Source organism: Schistocerca cancellata, chromosome 3 (assembly GCF_023864275.1).
Source record: "Schistocerca cancellata isolate TAMUIC-IGC-003103 chromosome 3, iqSchCanc2.1, whole genome shotgun sequence".
Lineage (NCBI taxonomy): Eukaryota > Metazoa > Arthropoda > Insecta > Orthoptera > Acrididae > Schistocerca > Schistocerca cancellata.
The window spans coordinates 416,633,060-416,648,753 of NC_064628.1; the positions used below are offsets into that span (position 1 = coordinate 416,633,060).

At 43.0% G+C, this 15,694-nt stretch overlaps 1 protein-coding gene across 3 annotated transcripts in view; it reads right to left on the reverse strand.

The window, feature by feature from the left end:
* Positions 1-15,694, reverse strand: part of LOC126175163 (diuretic hormone receptor-like) — a 586,395-nt gene that overhangs the window by 62,050 nt on the left and 508,651 nt on the right. For all 3 annotated transcript variants that reach the window (XM_049921750.1, XM_049921748.1, XM_049921749.1), the window contains one exon: positions 2,847-3,032. In XM_049921750.1, coding sequence (XP_049777707.1) covers positions 2,847-3,032 — 186 coding nt within the window. The remainder of the gene's footprint in view (positions 1-2,846; positions 3,033-15,694) is intronic.

Below are 15,694 nucleotides of genomic sequence, written 5' to 3' on the forward strand. Positions count from 1 at the left end.
TTTAGTAATTAATTTGTGCAAAACTGACATCCATGTTTCATTTACGAGGATCTTTCTGTCTCATCGGTTGCACGAAATTTTTCATGTTTGAAAACATGGGGATCATTCTGACTTCCGGGAAGGCCAGGCTGATCCAGGCAATAATCCGATAAGTTAAGGTGAGTCTCACTACCAGCCACTTGCAACCTATATGCTAAAGTGATAAAAGACATGCGAAAGCTCGTATCGTGTCGGATCTCTTTTTGATGGGCGTAGTGCAGCAGTTCGACGCACCCCGGACTCAACAAGTCATTGGATATCCCCTTCAGAAAGAATGACCAATGTAGCCTGTATAGCTGTCCGTAATTGCAAAAATGTTACCGATGCAGGATTTTATGGACGATCTGACTCCTCTATTACATCACATAAACGTTCGATGGTTTTTATGTCGGACGATCTGGGTGACCAAATCATTTGCACGAGCTGTCCAGAATGTTTTCCAAACCATCCTTGAACAACTGTGGCCAGTCGACATGGAGCACTGTCATCAACGAAAATTTCATCGTTTATTAGTAACATGAAGTCCATGAATGGCTGCAAATGTTCTACCAGTAGCTGAACGTAGTCATTTCGAGTCAATGATCCATTCAAACACAGCCAACTCCGTTATAGAGTTACCATCAGCTTGTACGGTGCCTTTTCGACAACTTGGGTACACCGATTCGTGGGACAAATGCCACACTGGAACTCTTCCATAAGCTCTTACCAACTCAAATCGGGAGTCATCTGACCAGGCCACGGTTGTCCAGTCGTATAGGATCCAACCGATATGGTCACGAACCCAGGAGAGGCGCTGCGAGCGATGTCGTTTTGCTAGCAAAGACAATCGCGACGGTCCTCTGCTTCCAAAGGTCACGAAAGCCAAATTTTTCCACACTGTTCTAACGAATATGTTCGTCATACGTCCCACATTCTTTCCTGCTGCTATTTCACGCAGTGTTGCTTGTCTGTTAGCACTGACATCTCTTTGCAAGCGCATCTGCTCTCGGTCGTTAACTGAAGGCTGTCGGTTACTGCGTTATCCGCGTTGAGAGGTAGTACCTGAAGTGTGGTATCCTCGAAACACTCTTGATGTTGTTGATCTCGGAACGTTGGATTCCCTAGCTGTTTTAGAAATGGATAGTCCCATGCTCCTCGCTCCAACTATCATTCAGCGTTCAAAGTCTGCTAATTCCCGTCTTTCGGCGAAAATCACGTTGGAAACATTTTCACATGCATGAGCTGAGCACAAATGAGATTACCGCCAATGAACTGCTCTTTTATACCTAGTGAACGTGAAACTACCGCCCTCTGTATACTCTACTGACCATTGAAATTGGTACACCACGAAGATGACGTGCTACAGACGCGAAATTTAACCGACAGGAAGAAGATGCTGTGATATGCAAATGATTAGCTTTTCAGAGTATTCACACAAGGTTGGCCCCGGTGCCGACACCTACAACGTACTGACATGAGGAAAGTTTCCAACCGATTTCTCATACACAAACAGCAGTTGACCGGCGTTGCCTGGTGTAACGTTGTTGTGATGCCTCATGTAAGGAGGAGAAATGGGTACCATCACGTTTCCGACTTTGATAAAGGTCGGATTGTAGTCTATCGCGATTGCGGTTTACCGTATCGCGACATTGCTGCTCGCGTTGGTCGAGATCTAATGACTGTTAGCAGAGTATGGAATCGGTGGGTTCAGGAGGGTAATACGGACCGCCATGCTTGAACCCAACGGCCTCGTATCACAAGCAGTCGAGATGACAGGCATCTTATCCGCATGGCTGTAGCGGATCGTGCAGCCACGTCTCGATCACTGAGTCAACAGATGGGGACGTTTGCAAGACAACAACGATCTGCACGAACAGTTCGAGCGACGTTTGCAGCAGCATGGACTATCAGCTCGGAGACCATGGCTGCGGCTACCCTTGACGCTGCATCACAGACAGGACCGCCTGCGATGGTGTACTCAACGACGAACCTGGGTGCACGAATGGCAAAACGTCATATTTCCGGATGAATCCAGTTTATGTTTACAGCATCATGATGGTCACATCCGTGTTTGGCGACATCGCGGTGAACGTACATTGGAAGCGCGTATTCGTCAACGCCATACTGAGGTATCACCCGGCGTGATGGTATGGAGTGCCATTGGTTACACGTCTCGGTCACCTCTTGTTCGCATTGACGTCACTTTGAACAGTGGACGTTACATTTCTGATGTGTTACGACCCGTGTCCCTACCCTTCATTCGATCCCTGCTGAACCCCACATTTCAGCAGGATAATGCACGACCGCATGTTACAGGTCCTGAACGGGCCTTTCTGGATACAGAAAATGTTCGACTGCTGCCCTGGCCAGTACATTCTCCAGATCTCTCATGAATTGAAAACGTCTGGTCATTGGTGGCCGAGCAACTGACTCGTCACAATACGCCAGTCACTATTCTTGTTGAACTGTGGTATCGTGTTGAAGCTGCATGGGCAGCTGTACCTGTACACGTCATTCAAGCTGTGTTTGACGCAATACCCAGGCGTATCAAGGCCGTTATTACGGCCAGAGGTGGTTATTCTGCGTACTGATTTCTCAGGATCTATGCACCCAAATTGCGTGAAAATGTAGTCACATGTCAGTTCTAGTATAATATATTTGTCCAATGAATACCTGTTTATCATCTGCATTTCTTCTTGGTGTAGCAATTTTAATGGCCAGTAGTGTAATTTTCTTATAATAGCACACCTGGGAGTAGAGTCAAGGCAGCGCTGTAGAAACAGTGGTAAACGGCAGTCAGAGAGAGCAGGAGGAACCAGGAACCGCACCTGAGTGGAGATGAGGATCGCTCTGACGTAGATGTAGCCGTCAGACGAGAGGCCCTCCCTCGGGCCGGCGATGACCAGGATGTAGGTGATGCCCAGCAGCGGGATCAGCACCAGCAGCGCCTTGCTGGCCTTTCGGTACTGCTGCGTCTCCACCGTGTTCGCCGACCGCAGCTTCGTGATCAGCACCTATGAACAGGCAGCGAGCACTGTGAAAACCACCTGTCGAATTACGAGCTGTGACGTGGTACATATCAACACACCGGTTCGCTATCCTGGGTGAAAGTCAGGAACATGTAGGTATGAGGGACGTCTGCTCGATCGCACATGTCCGACAGAACAGTCATCACTCGCTATGAAGCAGCTGGGACAATATACAGGAATAACTAGCGTGAATGGAATGGAAAGGAATCGAGATTGCAAAGAGATGGAAAGAAATAATGACTTCCAGCCACACAGGGCATTGCGGCAATGCAATGCTGAGATTTGAAAATTTGTGTCGGACCGCGATCGAACCCAGATGCTTCGCTTCTCTAGAACAGTTGTGGAGCGGCGAGCATGAAGCTGGAAGTTTGGGTCTGACAGGAAGTGTGTCCGGATGGCCGAGGCAGTTGAAGCAACTGTTCTAGAGGTGCTGAGTTTCAGCGTTCCAGCCTCGGTCCGGCACAAATTCTTTACTCTCGCCGTTGCTGCAGTGCCCTCGGCGGCTGGAATTAATTACTTCTTTTCTGTCTCTTTCACATCCAGTTTCCTTTTCCTGCCTTTAATCCCAATTATTCATCCAAAAGTCAGGAATAATTATAACACATGTTGAATCACGTTAACAGTCGAAAGGGCGCAAAAAATGGACTGTTAACAAAACGAAGAAAGGTCAGCTCGTTACAACACAATTGGGAACCACGTATTAGACGAAGTGAAGCAATTTTCGTACCGTGGAAGCAAAGTAACGCACGATGGGCTGATCAGATTAGCAGAATGTTAGCTTCCACCCGGTATTTCGGTGGTTAGTAGCGGCTGCAAATTTAATCACATGCAGTCGGAAAATTTTCAGGCTTTTAATTTTTTTATTTTCTATTAACGGGGAATCGTCGGCAGAGAGAGGAAGACTCTCACGTAAACGGTGTAAGGTTCAAATGGCTCTGAGCACTATGGGACTCAACTGCTGAGGTCTTAAGTCCCCTAGAACTTAGAACTACTTAAACGTAACTAACCTATGGACATCACACACATTCAAGCCCGAGGCAGGATTCGAACCTGCGACCGTAGCGGTCGCGCGTTTCCAGACTGTAGCGCCTAGAACCGCTCGGCCACTCCGGCCGGCGAAAATGGTGTACGGTTTACAGCTTTGAACGTATGTCTAGAATGAGTTCTATGCCCCTTTTTTGATGAAAATACACGCTTATTATATTCAGTAGTTAAAAGAAGAACTATAAATGTAATCACTGTGTATTAGACAAGAATTTCAGTCCTATTAAGATTCAGTTCGCATCTGCTCGCTTCGCTGTTTTCACTATGTTTACTGCTGTTCTGGAAAATTCGTTGCTAAATATTAGAGGAAATCTCTTATTGGACCACTACTATTTCTCAACATGCACTTTTCTTCTTTCTTTTCTCTTTTCATTTCCAGCAGTGTATTTCCTAACGTAATGAAAAGAGTTACGAATGAACTTATTGGTTCAAATGGCTCTGAGCACTATGGGACTTAACATCTATGGTCATCAGTCCCCTAGAACTTAGAACTACTTAAACCTAACTAACCTAAGGACAGCACACAACACCCAGCCATCACGAGGCAGAGAAAATCCCCGACCCCGCCGGGAATCGAACCCGGGAACCCGGGCGTGGGAAGCGAGAACGCTACCGCACGACCACGAGATGCGGTCTAATGAACTTATTAAAATATTGTAAGATTCTAATAACTTTTCTTAGATATGTAACAGCGTGAGCATGGACTGCCGAAAGATGCTGTTATTAGACAATGCAGTAGTGCTCGAGGAACACTGTGTTGAAACAGAGCAGGCAAGGAGTTAATAATAATTGCCAGCGGAGAGCAGAAGCGGGACCAGAATATATCTGGAAAGCCAAATTTTCGATTCTACGCAGAATACTGATGTACTCAAGGAATTTTCGTAAAGATTATATTTTTCTTGTAAGACGGAAGTGAACTTGTAGAAGTAGAGATAGACCTACTGTAAATAAGACTGAAAACATAGACTGAAAGATAATGAGTACTGTGAAATGTCAAAATTAAATCCTAGCTACATTTTATTTACTTTTAAGCGAAAATTTTAAATAGTTATATACGTAATAAATGTTATATGCAATATGTCAATTTTTGTTTTAATTAAGATCTATATAGTAGGCTACTTAACGCATCCAGTACGATGAAATTTTACACTTTTTCTATTACGTCCGCAAACTGTTTTCATACCAAGACATTGAATGAATAAGTGTAAGCCTTATTTAAGAACAAGCACATGACATACGACGTCTCCCTGATGCCATGCAAGTGGACTATAAATAGACCACGGTCACGGGACAAATTCGTGACTGAGTCCATCCGTGATTTTATAAATCGTATGCGCGAACACGAAAAGACTTGATATGATGTTTACGTCGAAATGCGAGAGGCTATAGTTCACAGAAACTCGGTAATAGTGTTGCCAATTCATTTTAACACTCTTTCCCCTACATGTGCGTAACTATAACCAATGAAAATTCATCAAAGAAAATTTCACAGTGATAGAGTCGCAAAGAAAGCCACTCACGCTCGTTAGCACACGTGGAAAGCTGCCCACACTAAAAGAAGATATTCTTGTTTCGAAAGTTAATATTCACGGCTGCTGAAGTTACGCCTCTCCGAAACCGTCGTCTAATAATTTATTAAGCAATGGGGAACAGGCTGTCGGCAAAGAATAGTTCTGGACCCTATAGCGGTTCTTATTTTTAGGCATGCTCTAGTTCTGGAGGTAATTATGTCTTAGATAAAAAATATACATTGTTTCGACATAACCAGTTGTTAGACAATGAACTATATCCAGCGTATTTCCGGTCATTAAATACCAACACTCAAATATTACTCTGGAACTTCCATAAAATAGCCAACTACAGCTGCCACCAGTTTTTAATTTAACTGAAGCCGTTTCCCAGCACAAACTGCCTTAGGTGTGTAGTAAGTAGAAGTCAGATGGCGGCAAACATACTGAATTCCATTAATTTGTAACTCATGTCTCCAGTGCCACGTTAACCCATGTGGAGGCCCGGGGCAAGAAGACATCTGTGGCCGCTGCTTCCTTCATGTAGGCCTAATACGTTTCTGTGGAAGTACAACAGGAAAGGTACGGGAATACACGTATTTCCACGACATCAACCATGCCGTATTAGATGATGTTACTATGCCAGTGGCATATAATAAAACACAAAAAGGTATCCTATTATGTAAATACAACAAATAAAAAATGAGTACATCCAAAATGTCTTTCCCTCACTAGAGAAGTCTATTACACCCTGATAGTCAAGACAATTGGTTACCTCATGACCAACTGATAACAAGGTACCCCATCGACCCAATTAATTTTCCGTATTCTTCTGTAGTACGTCCGCCTTTGACCTTCATACAAGGCTACACTGGAGCCAAATATCTTCAAAAAAACACTTCCTAGAACTTAAATTTATATTCGGTGATAGCAAATTTCTCCTTTCTATAAAATCTTTTCATTCTATTGCCAATCTGCTTTTGAATCATTTCTACTTCGGCCGTCGTCAGTCATCTCGCTGTTCAAACAGTCTTAACCGAGTTCATGTATTTTAGATGTTTAGGTTTTTGAAGAAATTTAATAATATTGTGCATTCTTTTATTCATCAATCTTGCTTCCCTGTTACTTTATATACTATTTTATTGGTGTGTTTTTACGTAATTTCAGTAAAGTGTACGACTGTTAATACTCAGTATTGTACTCTGCTTATCACATAATTATTTAATGGCCACTTCTTTGGATTAGGACAAGACTGCCATTTTTGACTTGGAAGTTCATTGACTTTGTATGCTGTACGTCACTTGTGGTCCTTTTGTCAATGTACCATCATATGTTTATCTTGTTACAACTTTTGATTTTATATTATCTTTTCAGGTGTGGTATTCTGTGGGAACTTACATTAAAACATGTATGACATGTGATACATCTGTGATGATTTTCGTGAGTATTTTGATCGCTTTAACGTTTTTTGCCACTTTTCTTATTTCGTTTGGCATTGTCACATTGACAGCTTTTGTATTTTGTACAGCTGCCGTTGATGATGGTTTAGAACTGAAACTGGTAGCAAAGTAAAATAACATTACAGACAGCACAGTGTTGCGCATATTTGAAAATTTGTAGACGTTGTTGGCCGTCACCTAAGCATGATTACCCTTACTTTACTGTTTTTGATGTTAAAATTTCAAGGTGACATCTTTTCCGTTCAACTGACCTTCGAAGTACTTTTTCGTGACTGACATAATTATAAAATCATCAGCAGATGAGGTTTTCCTTCTCGGCTTCCGTTACTGCTTGTGTTGCAGAATGAGAGATCGGTAACGAGTAGGAGATTATCTGTTTATTCTTTGGAGGTGGATCTCTGACTTGTTAACATTTGTTGATATATGTAGTTCTGTGACGTGAAACAGATTTTGTTGTCGATCTAATACACACCATAATAATATATATTCACGACGCAACATCTTTTTTTCTTTTTTTTATCGAAATCCGGGACGGAGCGAGCCGATAAGGAAAGGTCAGAACAACAAAGGCGATCTGGACGACAAGGAAAGGCAAGCGTTTCTCCTGCAACACAGGTAAGTACAGCTATATCATCGTAATACATTCATAGTCCTACGGAGGCTCTATGGCAGTAATAAAGTAATTTGATTCTCAGGCTATAAGCACAGTCTGCTTTAGTAGGTTACCGAGAGGTATGAACAGTCGTGAAATAAATCTATAAAATAGACGAATCTCATTGATTCAGCGCCATAAAGGGTGACTTATTCAAGAAGAAATACTTTGCAACGTTTATAACTGCGGCTTGTACCAATGAAATCAAGAGAATGTAAACACATATTTAATGCACGAGGAGCATATATTTCGATTCTTAACTGTTATTATGAAAGCCACTTCCCTTCTTACATTCTTACACTGCACTCGACTTTCCAGCGCACAAATAGTTTTGTACGGAGAATTTTTTTAAGATTCTTGCCGCTTGTGGGCCAGATGTAGTAACAGTGGTGGTTAGTTTCTTCTGTGTGCGGAAAAAGCTTTTTTTTCGCGTCTGCGTGATTTTCTCTTCAGCTACAGTTTTGATGGCTTGTTTTGTACATTAAATAATTAGACATTGAACTCCATTCAAGTTTCCTATGTTTCGCATGTAGCGATTTGACTGGAAGTGTAATAAACAAAACTTCAAGTTGTTAAGACGATAAACAATTTGTTTCTGCAAAGGCCAGGTCTTCTGCTGTTTGCTAGCCATTTTTGGTTCTTAAAAGAAACAGATATCCTTCAGGAAATATCTGTAGGTTACAAGAGCATCGTACACGTACTGTTGTGTAACGTACCATTTCATACTCCCAGGAACTGAAGAAAGAGAAATACGGTGTCATATTTAAGTTACTGTCGATTTTTTATAGTACTACGTACACTACCCATTACAAAAACTATGTTACTATACACGAACTGTTACTTGACGTCTCCTAGCGTGGGGTGCGGGAAGCGGACAGCGAGCTGCTGAGGGAAGTGGCGCGGTGAGGAGGAGAACAAGCTCCGCCTAGTTGTACTGCAAGCGCGCAGTGCAGGCAACACACACAAAAGAAGCTATGTGTAGAACAGACTTAATCGTCAGTTAAATACTTCGTGCTATCGAAATTGAGATCACTGTTTGTATTGACATATTAAATAAAGACATTAACGTTCTACGATATCAGTTAAGGTATCAAAATAAATGCGAAATTAGAAGTAGGTTAAAGATTAGCTAACGACACTCGAAATGGAAGATACTAACTTACTGTTTATTTTTTAAATTTACTGGATGCCACACATTTCAGCAAAGCTATAATAACAGTCAACACAAATGTATAATAAAACAAGAATGAAACAGGCCAATTTTGCTGAACCTTCTGATAATTGCGCTGCACTAACAGTTTCACTTTCTTACGCAATAGTTTTCTCTTATTTGTCACTGGTATCTGAAGTACATACGTCGACATTGAGGTTGTCAGTGGCTATTTCCATCACACCACCATGCCTCCAGTACTCCTGCTCAAGCTGGTGTACCTTTTTGCAGTAACCTTTTCAGTCTTCCTCAGTAACAGCCTGAAATCAAGCGCTTGCTAAAACGTTCAAATGTGTGTGAAATCTTATGGGACTTAACTGCTAAGGTCATCAGTCCATAGGCTTACGCACTACTTAACCTAAATTATCCTAAGGACAAACACACACACCCATGCGCGAGGGAGGACTCGAACCTCCGCCGGGACCAGCCGCACCCAAGCTCTTGCAAGAGTCAACAGATTTTCAGATGACATGTCATCTATAATGTGGCCCTCCGAAAGAGTCGAATTGCATTTGAATATTTTCAGAAATGGGTTAAAGTGTACGATTAGTCATTACTATAAGCATCTGTCTTTCTACTGGCTCTATCAGTAAAATAGTACACATTTTAGATTAATTACAGCCAAATGTGGAGCTATTTAGAAATATTCTCTAATAGGATTATAACTGAAACTAAGCCCTTCTTCCCAGGAGTTCCTGGAGTCTGATTCCTGGAAAATTCTGTAACTCCCGCAATACTACGCAGGCTCTTCCCTGTGTGCGTCGCAGCTCTGAGGGAAGACAGCCAAATCGGGCACGACAGCGATTTTTGTATTTTTTCATCTTCGCAGCACTTCATTACATTCATCATCAATTTACGATAAGCGGTCCTTATAGCCGGATTCTTTTTCCGAAATGGAGTCGACGATAAAGCCCGCGATGGGCCGGCAACCGGATCATCACTCATTTTCGAAGCAGTCAAAGCACAGCTACTATACACTGATAGCAACAGCACAGCTAAATGACCGACATAGCAGGCAACAAAGCAGACGACAAATGCAGTCTACGCGGCACAGTTGGCAACAGGTACAAATCGCCATGCCACGCCACGAAATCTCCCGACTGCTGCCGATAGTTTCCGATCCGGAACAAGGCGGCCCACATGCCAAGTTATAGTTCCCATACAGTACAAATCATTAGAAATGACACTATTCGCTGTCAGATAGGCACTTTCGCAAAGTATGACAATAATGAGCACGTGTCGTGATTGTATATGTTAAACTGTGATATAAGTGCAACGACGCACATTCTTTGTTCTTCCGTTGCTGTTTAAATTAAAGCTTTCCTTCGCTTGTAACGATAATACGCGCTATTCGTGAATGCTACTGCGAATGCTCCAGCGCCTGTAGCTAGTGCTGCCATCGGCCGGTTGTTCATTGTACTACTCAGACTAGCGATCTTCAGATTAGCCCATTCGTGGTAGCTGCTAGCTGATCGCGTGCCGACGGCGGATTGGATGTGGCGGACAATATGGTAGCACAATTACATGGCCTAAAGAGGAAATGTACGAGCGCAAACATTGCGGTTTTCGTCGCTGAAGTTGAAAAGTTGGCAGACACTACGGAACTCGAGGATCATAAATACCGTATAAGGAGACTACAAGGTGTCTTGCACCGGCTCACCAACCTATATGTGGGGATCCGTTAAATGTTAGACGATAACGAATACGAGGCAGACGTTGGAGAATGCGAAGAGTGTAAAGACGCCGTAAAAAGCGCTACTTCTTGAATGTCGCACGAGATAGAGAACAGCTCGAAAAATCTGCAGCAAACTTAAAACATTTCAGTTAATCCCACAGTACAGTCTGTAGCAACGAGTGTTCCTTCAATCTCAATAAGACCTCCACCGATCAAGTTTCAGTCCTTTTCAGGTTATCTGGAGAAATGGGCGCTTTTCTGGGAGCAGTTTGAATAGTTCGCCGACAAGGACCCGTCAGTAACTATATTCGACATATACTTACTTCTTCGCGGCTAACATGCAGGAGAGCAAAAGCATTTACTTGAATATGTCGCGGTGACGACTGAGACGAACGCAGAAACTAAGAGGATCCTCCAATTTCGTTACGGTGACTCAGGGCCACTTACATTACCTAGAAGCCATAACACCCATTCGATTGGCCGCCCCAGAGTAACTCAATTCGACATTCATTGAGTAACAGGACGTATTCAATCTCTACGGGCTCTTGGGGAAGACTTGAGCCGATATGGCCGAGTTCTCGCGTTGAGAATTCTCCGCCCTTTTCCGGATTTATATGCAGCCGTTGGATAATTCATGCAAAGCGTACGGCACTATCCGAAGGGAATGCCCTTACCACGCAGAACATAGGCGGTGATATTTCTACCGCCTCTAGTGTTGCCCCCACGTCTGCCCCCGGTAGCTGAGTGGACAGCCGATACGGTAGCACAGCGTGTTCGGTCAGAGGGCTGCGTGCTCTCTGTAATAAAAAAACTGAGTCATGGAATCAACAATCAACTTGAACGGATGTGTTGTGACGTCCGCCCAGACCAAACGTAATGAATTATATCGAACAAAACGGAAAAAAAGTGGTCAGCACGACAGGATGTCAATCCTAAGGGCCCGGGTTCGATTGCAGGCTGGGTCGAAGATTTTCTCCGCTCACGGAATGGGTGTTGTGTTGTCCTAATCCTCATCTTTTCATCGACGCGCAAGTCGCCGAAGTGGTGTCACATCGAAAGACTTGCACCCGGCGAAAGGTCTCCCGGCGGGAGGCCCTAGCCACACGACATATTTTATTGCCCCCACGGCTCCCACACTCCACATATACGCGAAATCTAAAAGACCAACCCAGAAGTATACTACAGTACAAAAACCATTCTGCGTCTTTTTTAAGTGTCGCGACCACTCGGCGCAGGCCCGTAAGATGTGTCAGTGATCGAATATATAAAGTGAAACGGGCAAACGAATGTTTTCTTTGTCCGCAGTGTGGACAAATAGTTTCAGATTGTAGGAAGAAGGAAAAGACTTGTGTGCTAAGTCTAGACAGGTCCATCGTAAGTCGATTTGTGATAAAGGAAGGGGTGCTAAGATTCTTGCGGTTCAGACAAACGTTACTTCTGTGTAAAAAAGCTGTTGCTTCCCACGGATTCACGTATCTTCAGACGGCGCAAGTATGCTTTTCTTCGTCTACAGGACTGAGTAGGACTGGTAGATGTGTCCTGGATGCTGAAGTTAATCCAACTTCATAGTAAAATCGCTGACTGACGATTTGAAAATGCGGACTGTAAATCGATGAGAATTAACTGTTAATTTATTAGAATTATAGCTACACCCCCACACCACGACAATTTTTTTTCAGTTTAATATGAAAAGACTTTGAAAAATTCTTCGCTGTCACTCCCTGCTTTTGAAAAGTCTTCATGTTCTTTCACACCAGCCACCTGTTCTACAACTTCTAAAGAAATTTTATCATACGCCCATTGATTACACTAGCACATCCAAAAATCAGTTCAGCGGAAGTTACTCCGTGGACATTCACATAGCAGGTGATTTTATTGGAAAATGGTGAAAGACAGTTTGCCAGTACGTGTTTCAGAATCTTTCTTGTTGGTCCCTTCCAAATTTCGACGGGTATTTAGTGAGACCAAGCCAGGATCCAGTGTGCTTGCAACTGTTGTTGTCTCCTTTGCCATCTGCTAACAACTTCAGACACTTCTCGGACGTTGAGACTACAGGGATTGCGACCCGTCCTCACAGCTTTAATTCCGCCAGTACCTCGTCTCTTATCTTCCAAACTTCACAGAAACTCTCCTGCGAAACTTGCAGAACTAGCACTCCTGGAAGAAAGGATACTGCGGAGACATGGCTTTGCCACAGCCTGGGGGGAGGGTAGGGGGTTCCAGAATGAAATTTTCACTCTGCAGTGGAATGTGCGATGATACGAAACTTCCTGGCTGATTAAAACTGTGTAAAGTTCCCGAGTTCGAGTCTCGGTCCGGCACACAGTTTTTAATCTGCCAGGAAGTTTCATCTGAGGATACGATTTCATCGCCAAGAAGCATTTAAGGAAATGTACTACGACGTAATACTTGACTACTTTACAAATGGGTACGTTGAGCTCGCTCCCACTCAACTCTCAGGGAGGGTACTATTTTATTTCATTCATCATACAGTGAGGAAAGATAAACATGGGAAGTCTAAGTGGAGGGTAGACATCGACGCGACATCTCACGAAAGCAATGCACATTCTCCGAACGAGGCGCTAGATCCCCACCTGAGATACTAGAGATTTTACTGCGACTCACACTAAATTCCACTGCTGCTGTCAACATTACGCACACGTTCCTTCATCTGATCATGATTGAAGAAGACAGACTTTTCGAAATTCTTCTGGTTCTGAACTAATCGGAACAAAACGGGAGATTTTCAGACGACATAATACAATACTGCGTCAACCCCTTATCTAAATTCACTACCAACTGCTAGTAACTTAAAATTATGTGCAAGGCATAAGGGCAAGAATCCCACGCACACACTCATATTTTAGCTGTAGACTGAGACACCGAGGATGACTCCTATTGCATCCTTCACACTGAAATCACTAGAAAGTCATCAGAAGAGCCAGCCACCAAACTATAACTCTTCTACATCTGCATCTACGTGATTACTCTGCTATTCACAATAAAGTGCCTGGCAGAGGGTTCAATGAACCATCTTCATGCTACCTCTCTACTGTTCTACTCTCTAACGGCGCGCGGGAAAAAAGGAGCACTTAAATTTTTCTGTGCGAGCCCTGATTCCTCTTATTTTATCGTCATGATCATTTCTCCTTATGTAGGTGGATGCCAAAAGAAAGTTTTCTCAATCGGAGAAGAAAACTGGTGACTGAAATTTCATGAGAAGATCCCGTCGCAACGGAAAACGCCTTTGTTTTAATGACTGCCACTCCAATTCACGTATCATGCCTGTGGCACTATCCCCCTGTTTCGCGATAACACAAAACGAGCCGCCGTTCTTTGAACTGTTTCGATGTCATCCATCAGTCAGAGCTGATGCGCATGCCACACCAAACAGCAATACTCCAGAATAGGGCGTACAACCGTGGTGTAAGCAGTCTCTTTAGTAGACCTGTTACATTTTCTAAGTGCTCTGCCAGTGAATCGCAGTCTTTGGTTTGCTCTACGCACAACATTGTCTATGTGATCGTTCCAATTTAGGCTATTTGTGATTGTAATCCCTAAATATTTAGTTGAATTTACAGCCTTAAGATTTGTGGGACTTACCGTGTAATCGAAATTTAGTGGATTTCTTTTAGTACTCATGTGAATAACTTCACAATATTCTTTATTTAGGGTCAATTGCCACTTTTTGCACCATAGAGATATTTTATCTAAATCATTTTGCAATTCTTTTTGGTCGTCTGATGACTTCACAAGACGATAAATGACAGCATCATCTGCAGACAATCTAAGAGGGCTACTCAGATTGTCTCCTATGTCGTTAAAATAGATCAGTACAATAGAGGGCCTATAACACTTCCTTGGAAAACGCCGGATATTACTTCTGTTATGCTCGATGACTTTTCGTCTGTTACTACGAACTGTGAACTTTCTGACAGGAAATAACGAATCCAGTCACACAACTGAGGCGATATTCCATAGGCACGCAGTTTGGTTCGAAGACGCTTGTGAGGAACGGTGTCGAAAGCCTTCTGGAAATCTAAAAATATGGAATCAATTTTACATCCCCTGTTGATAGCACCCATTACTTCATGAGTATAAAGAGCTAGTTGTTTTTCACAAGAACGATGTTTCCTGAATCCATGCTGACTATGTGTCAATAAATCGTTTTCTTCGAGGTTATTCAGAATGTTCGCATACAGTATATGTTCCAAAACCCTACTGAAAATCGACGGTAGTGATGTGGGCCTGTAATTCAGCGTATTACTCCTGTTTCCCTTCTTGCGTATTGATGTGACTTGAGAAATTTTCTAGTCTTTAGGTACGGAACTTTCTGTGAGGGATCAGTCGTATATAATTGCTAAATATGGAGCTATTGTAACAGCATCCTCTGAAAGGAACGTGACTGGCATACAATCTGGACCCGAGGCCTTGCCTGTATTAACTGATTTTAGCTGCTTTGCTATACGGACGATATCTATTTCATGTTTCTCGTCTTGGCAGTTGTCCTTGACTGGAATTCAGGAATATTTACTTCGTCTTCTTTGGTGAAGGAGTTTCGGAAAACCATGTATTATAACTCTGCTTTAGTGGCAATGGCATCAGTGACTTCACCGTTGTTATCGCGCAGTGAAGATATTGGTTGCGTCTTGCCACTGGTGTGCTTTACTCATGACCAGAATCTCTTTGGGTTTTCTGCCAGATTCCGAGACAGAATTTCGTTGTGGAAATTATTAAAAGCATCACGCAATGAAGTACGCTCTATATTTCGAACTCCTGCAAAACTTTACCAATCTTGGAGATTTTGCGTTCTTTTAAATTTGGCACGCTTTTTTCGGTGCCTCTGCAACAGCGATCTGACACGTTTTGTGTACCACGGGGGATCAGTAACATCACTTGTTAATTTACGTGGTATGTATCTCTCAATTGCCGTCTATACTACCTCTTTGAAATCAATCCACGTCTTTTCCACGCTTACTTGATCAGATCGGAAGGAGTGGAGACTGTCTCTTAAAAATGCGTTAAGAGCATTTTTATCCGCTTTTTTAAATAGATGTACATTGCGTTTCTTTTTGATGGTTGTGGGTGTTATGGTGTC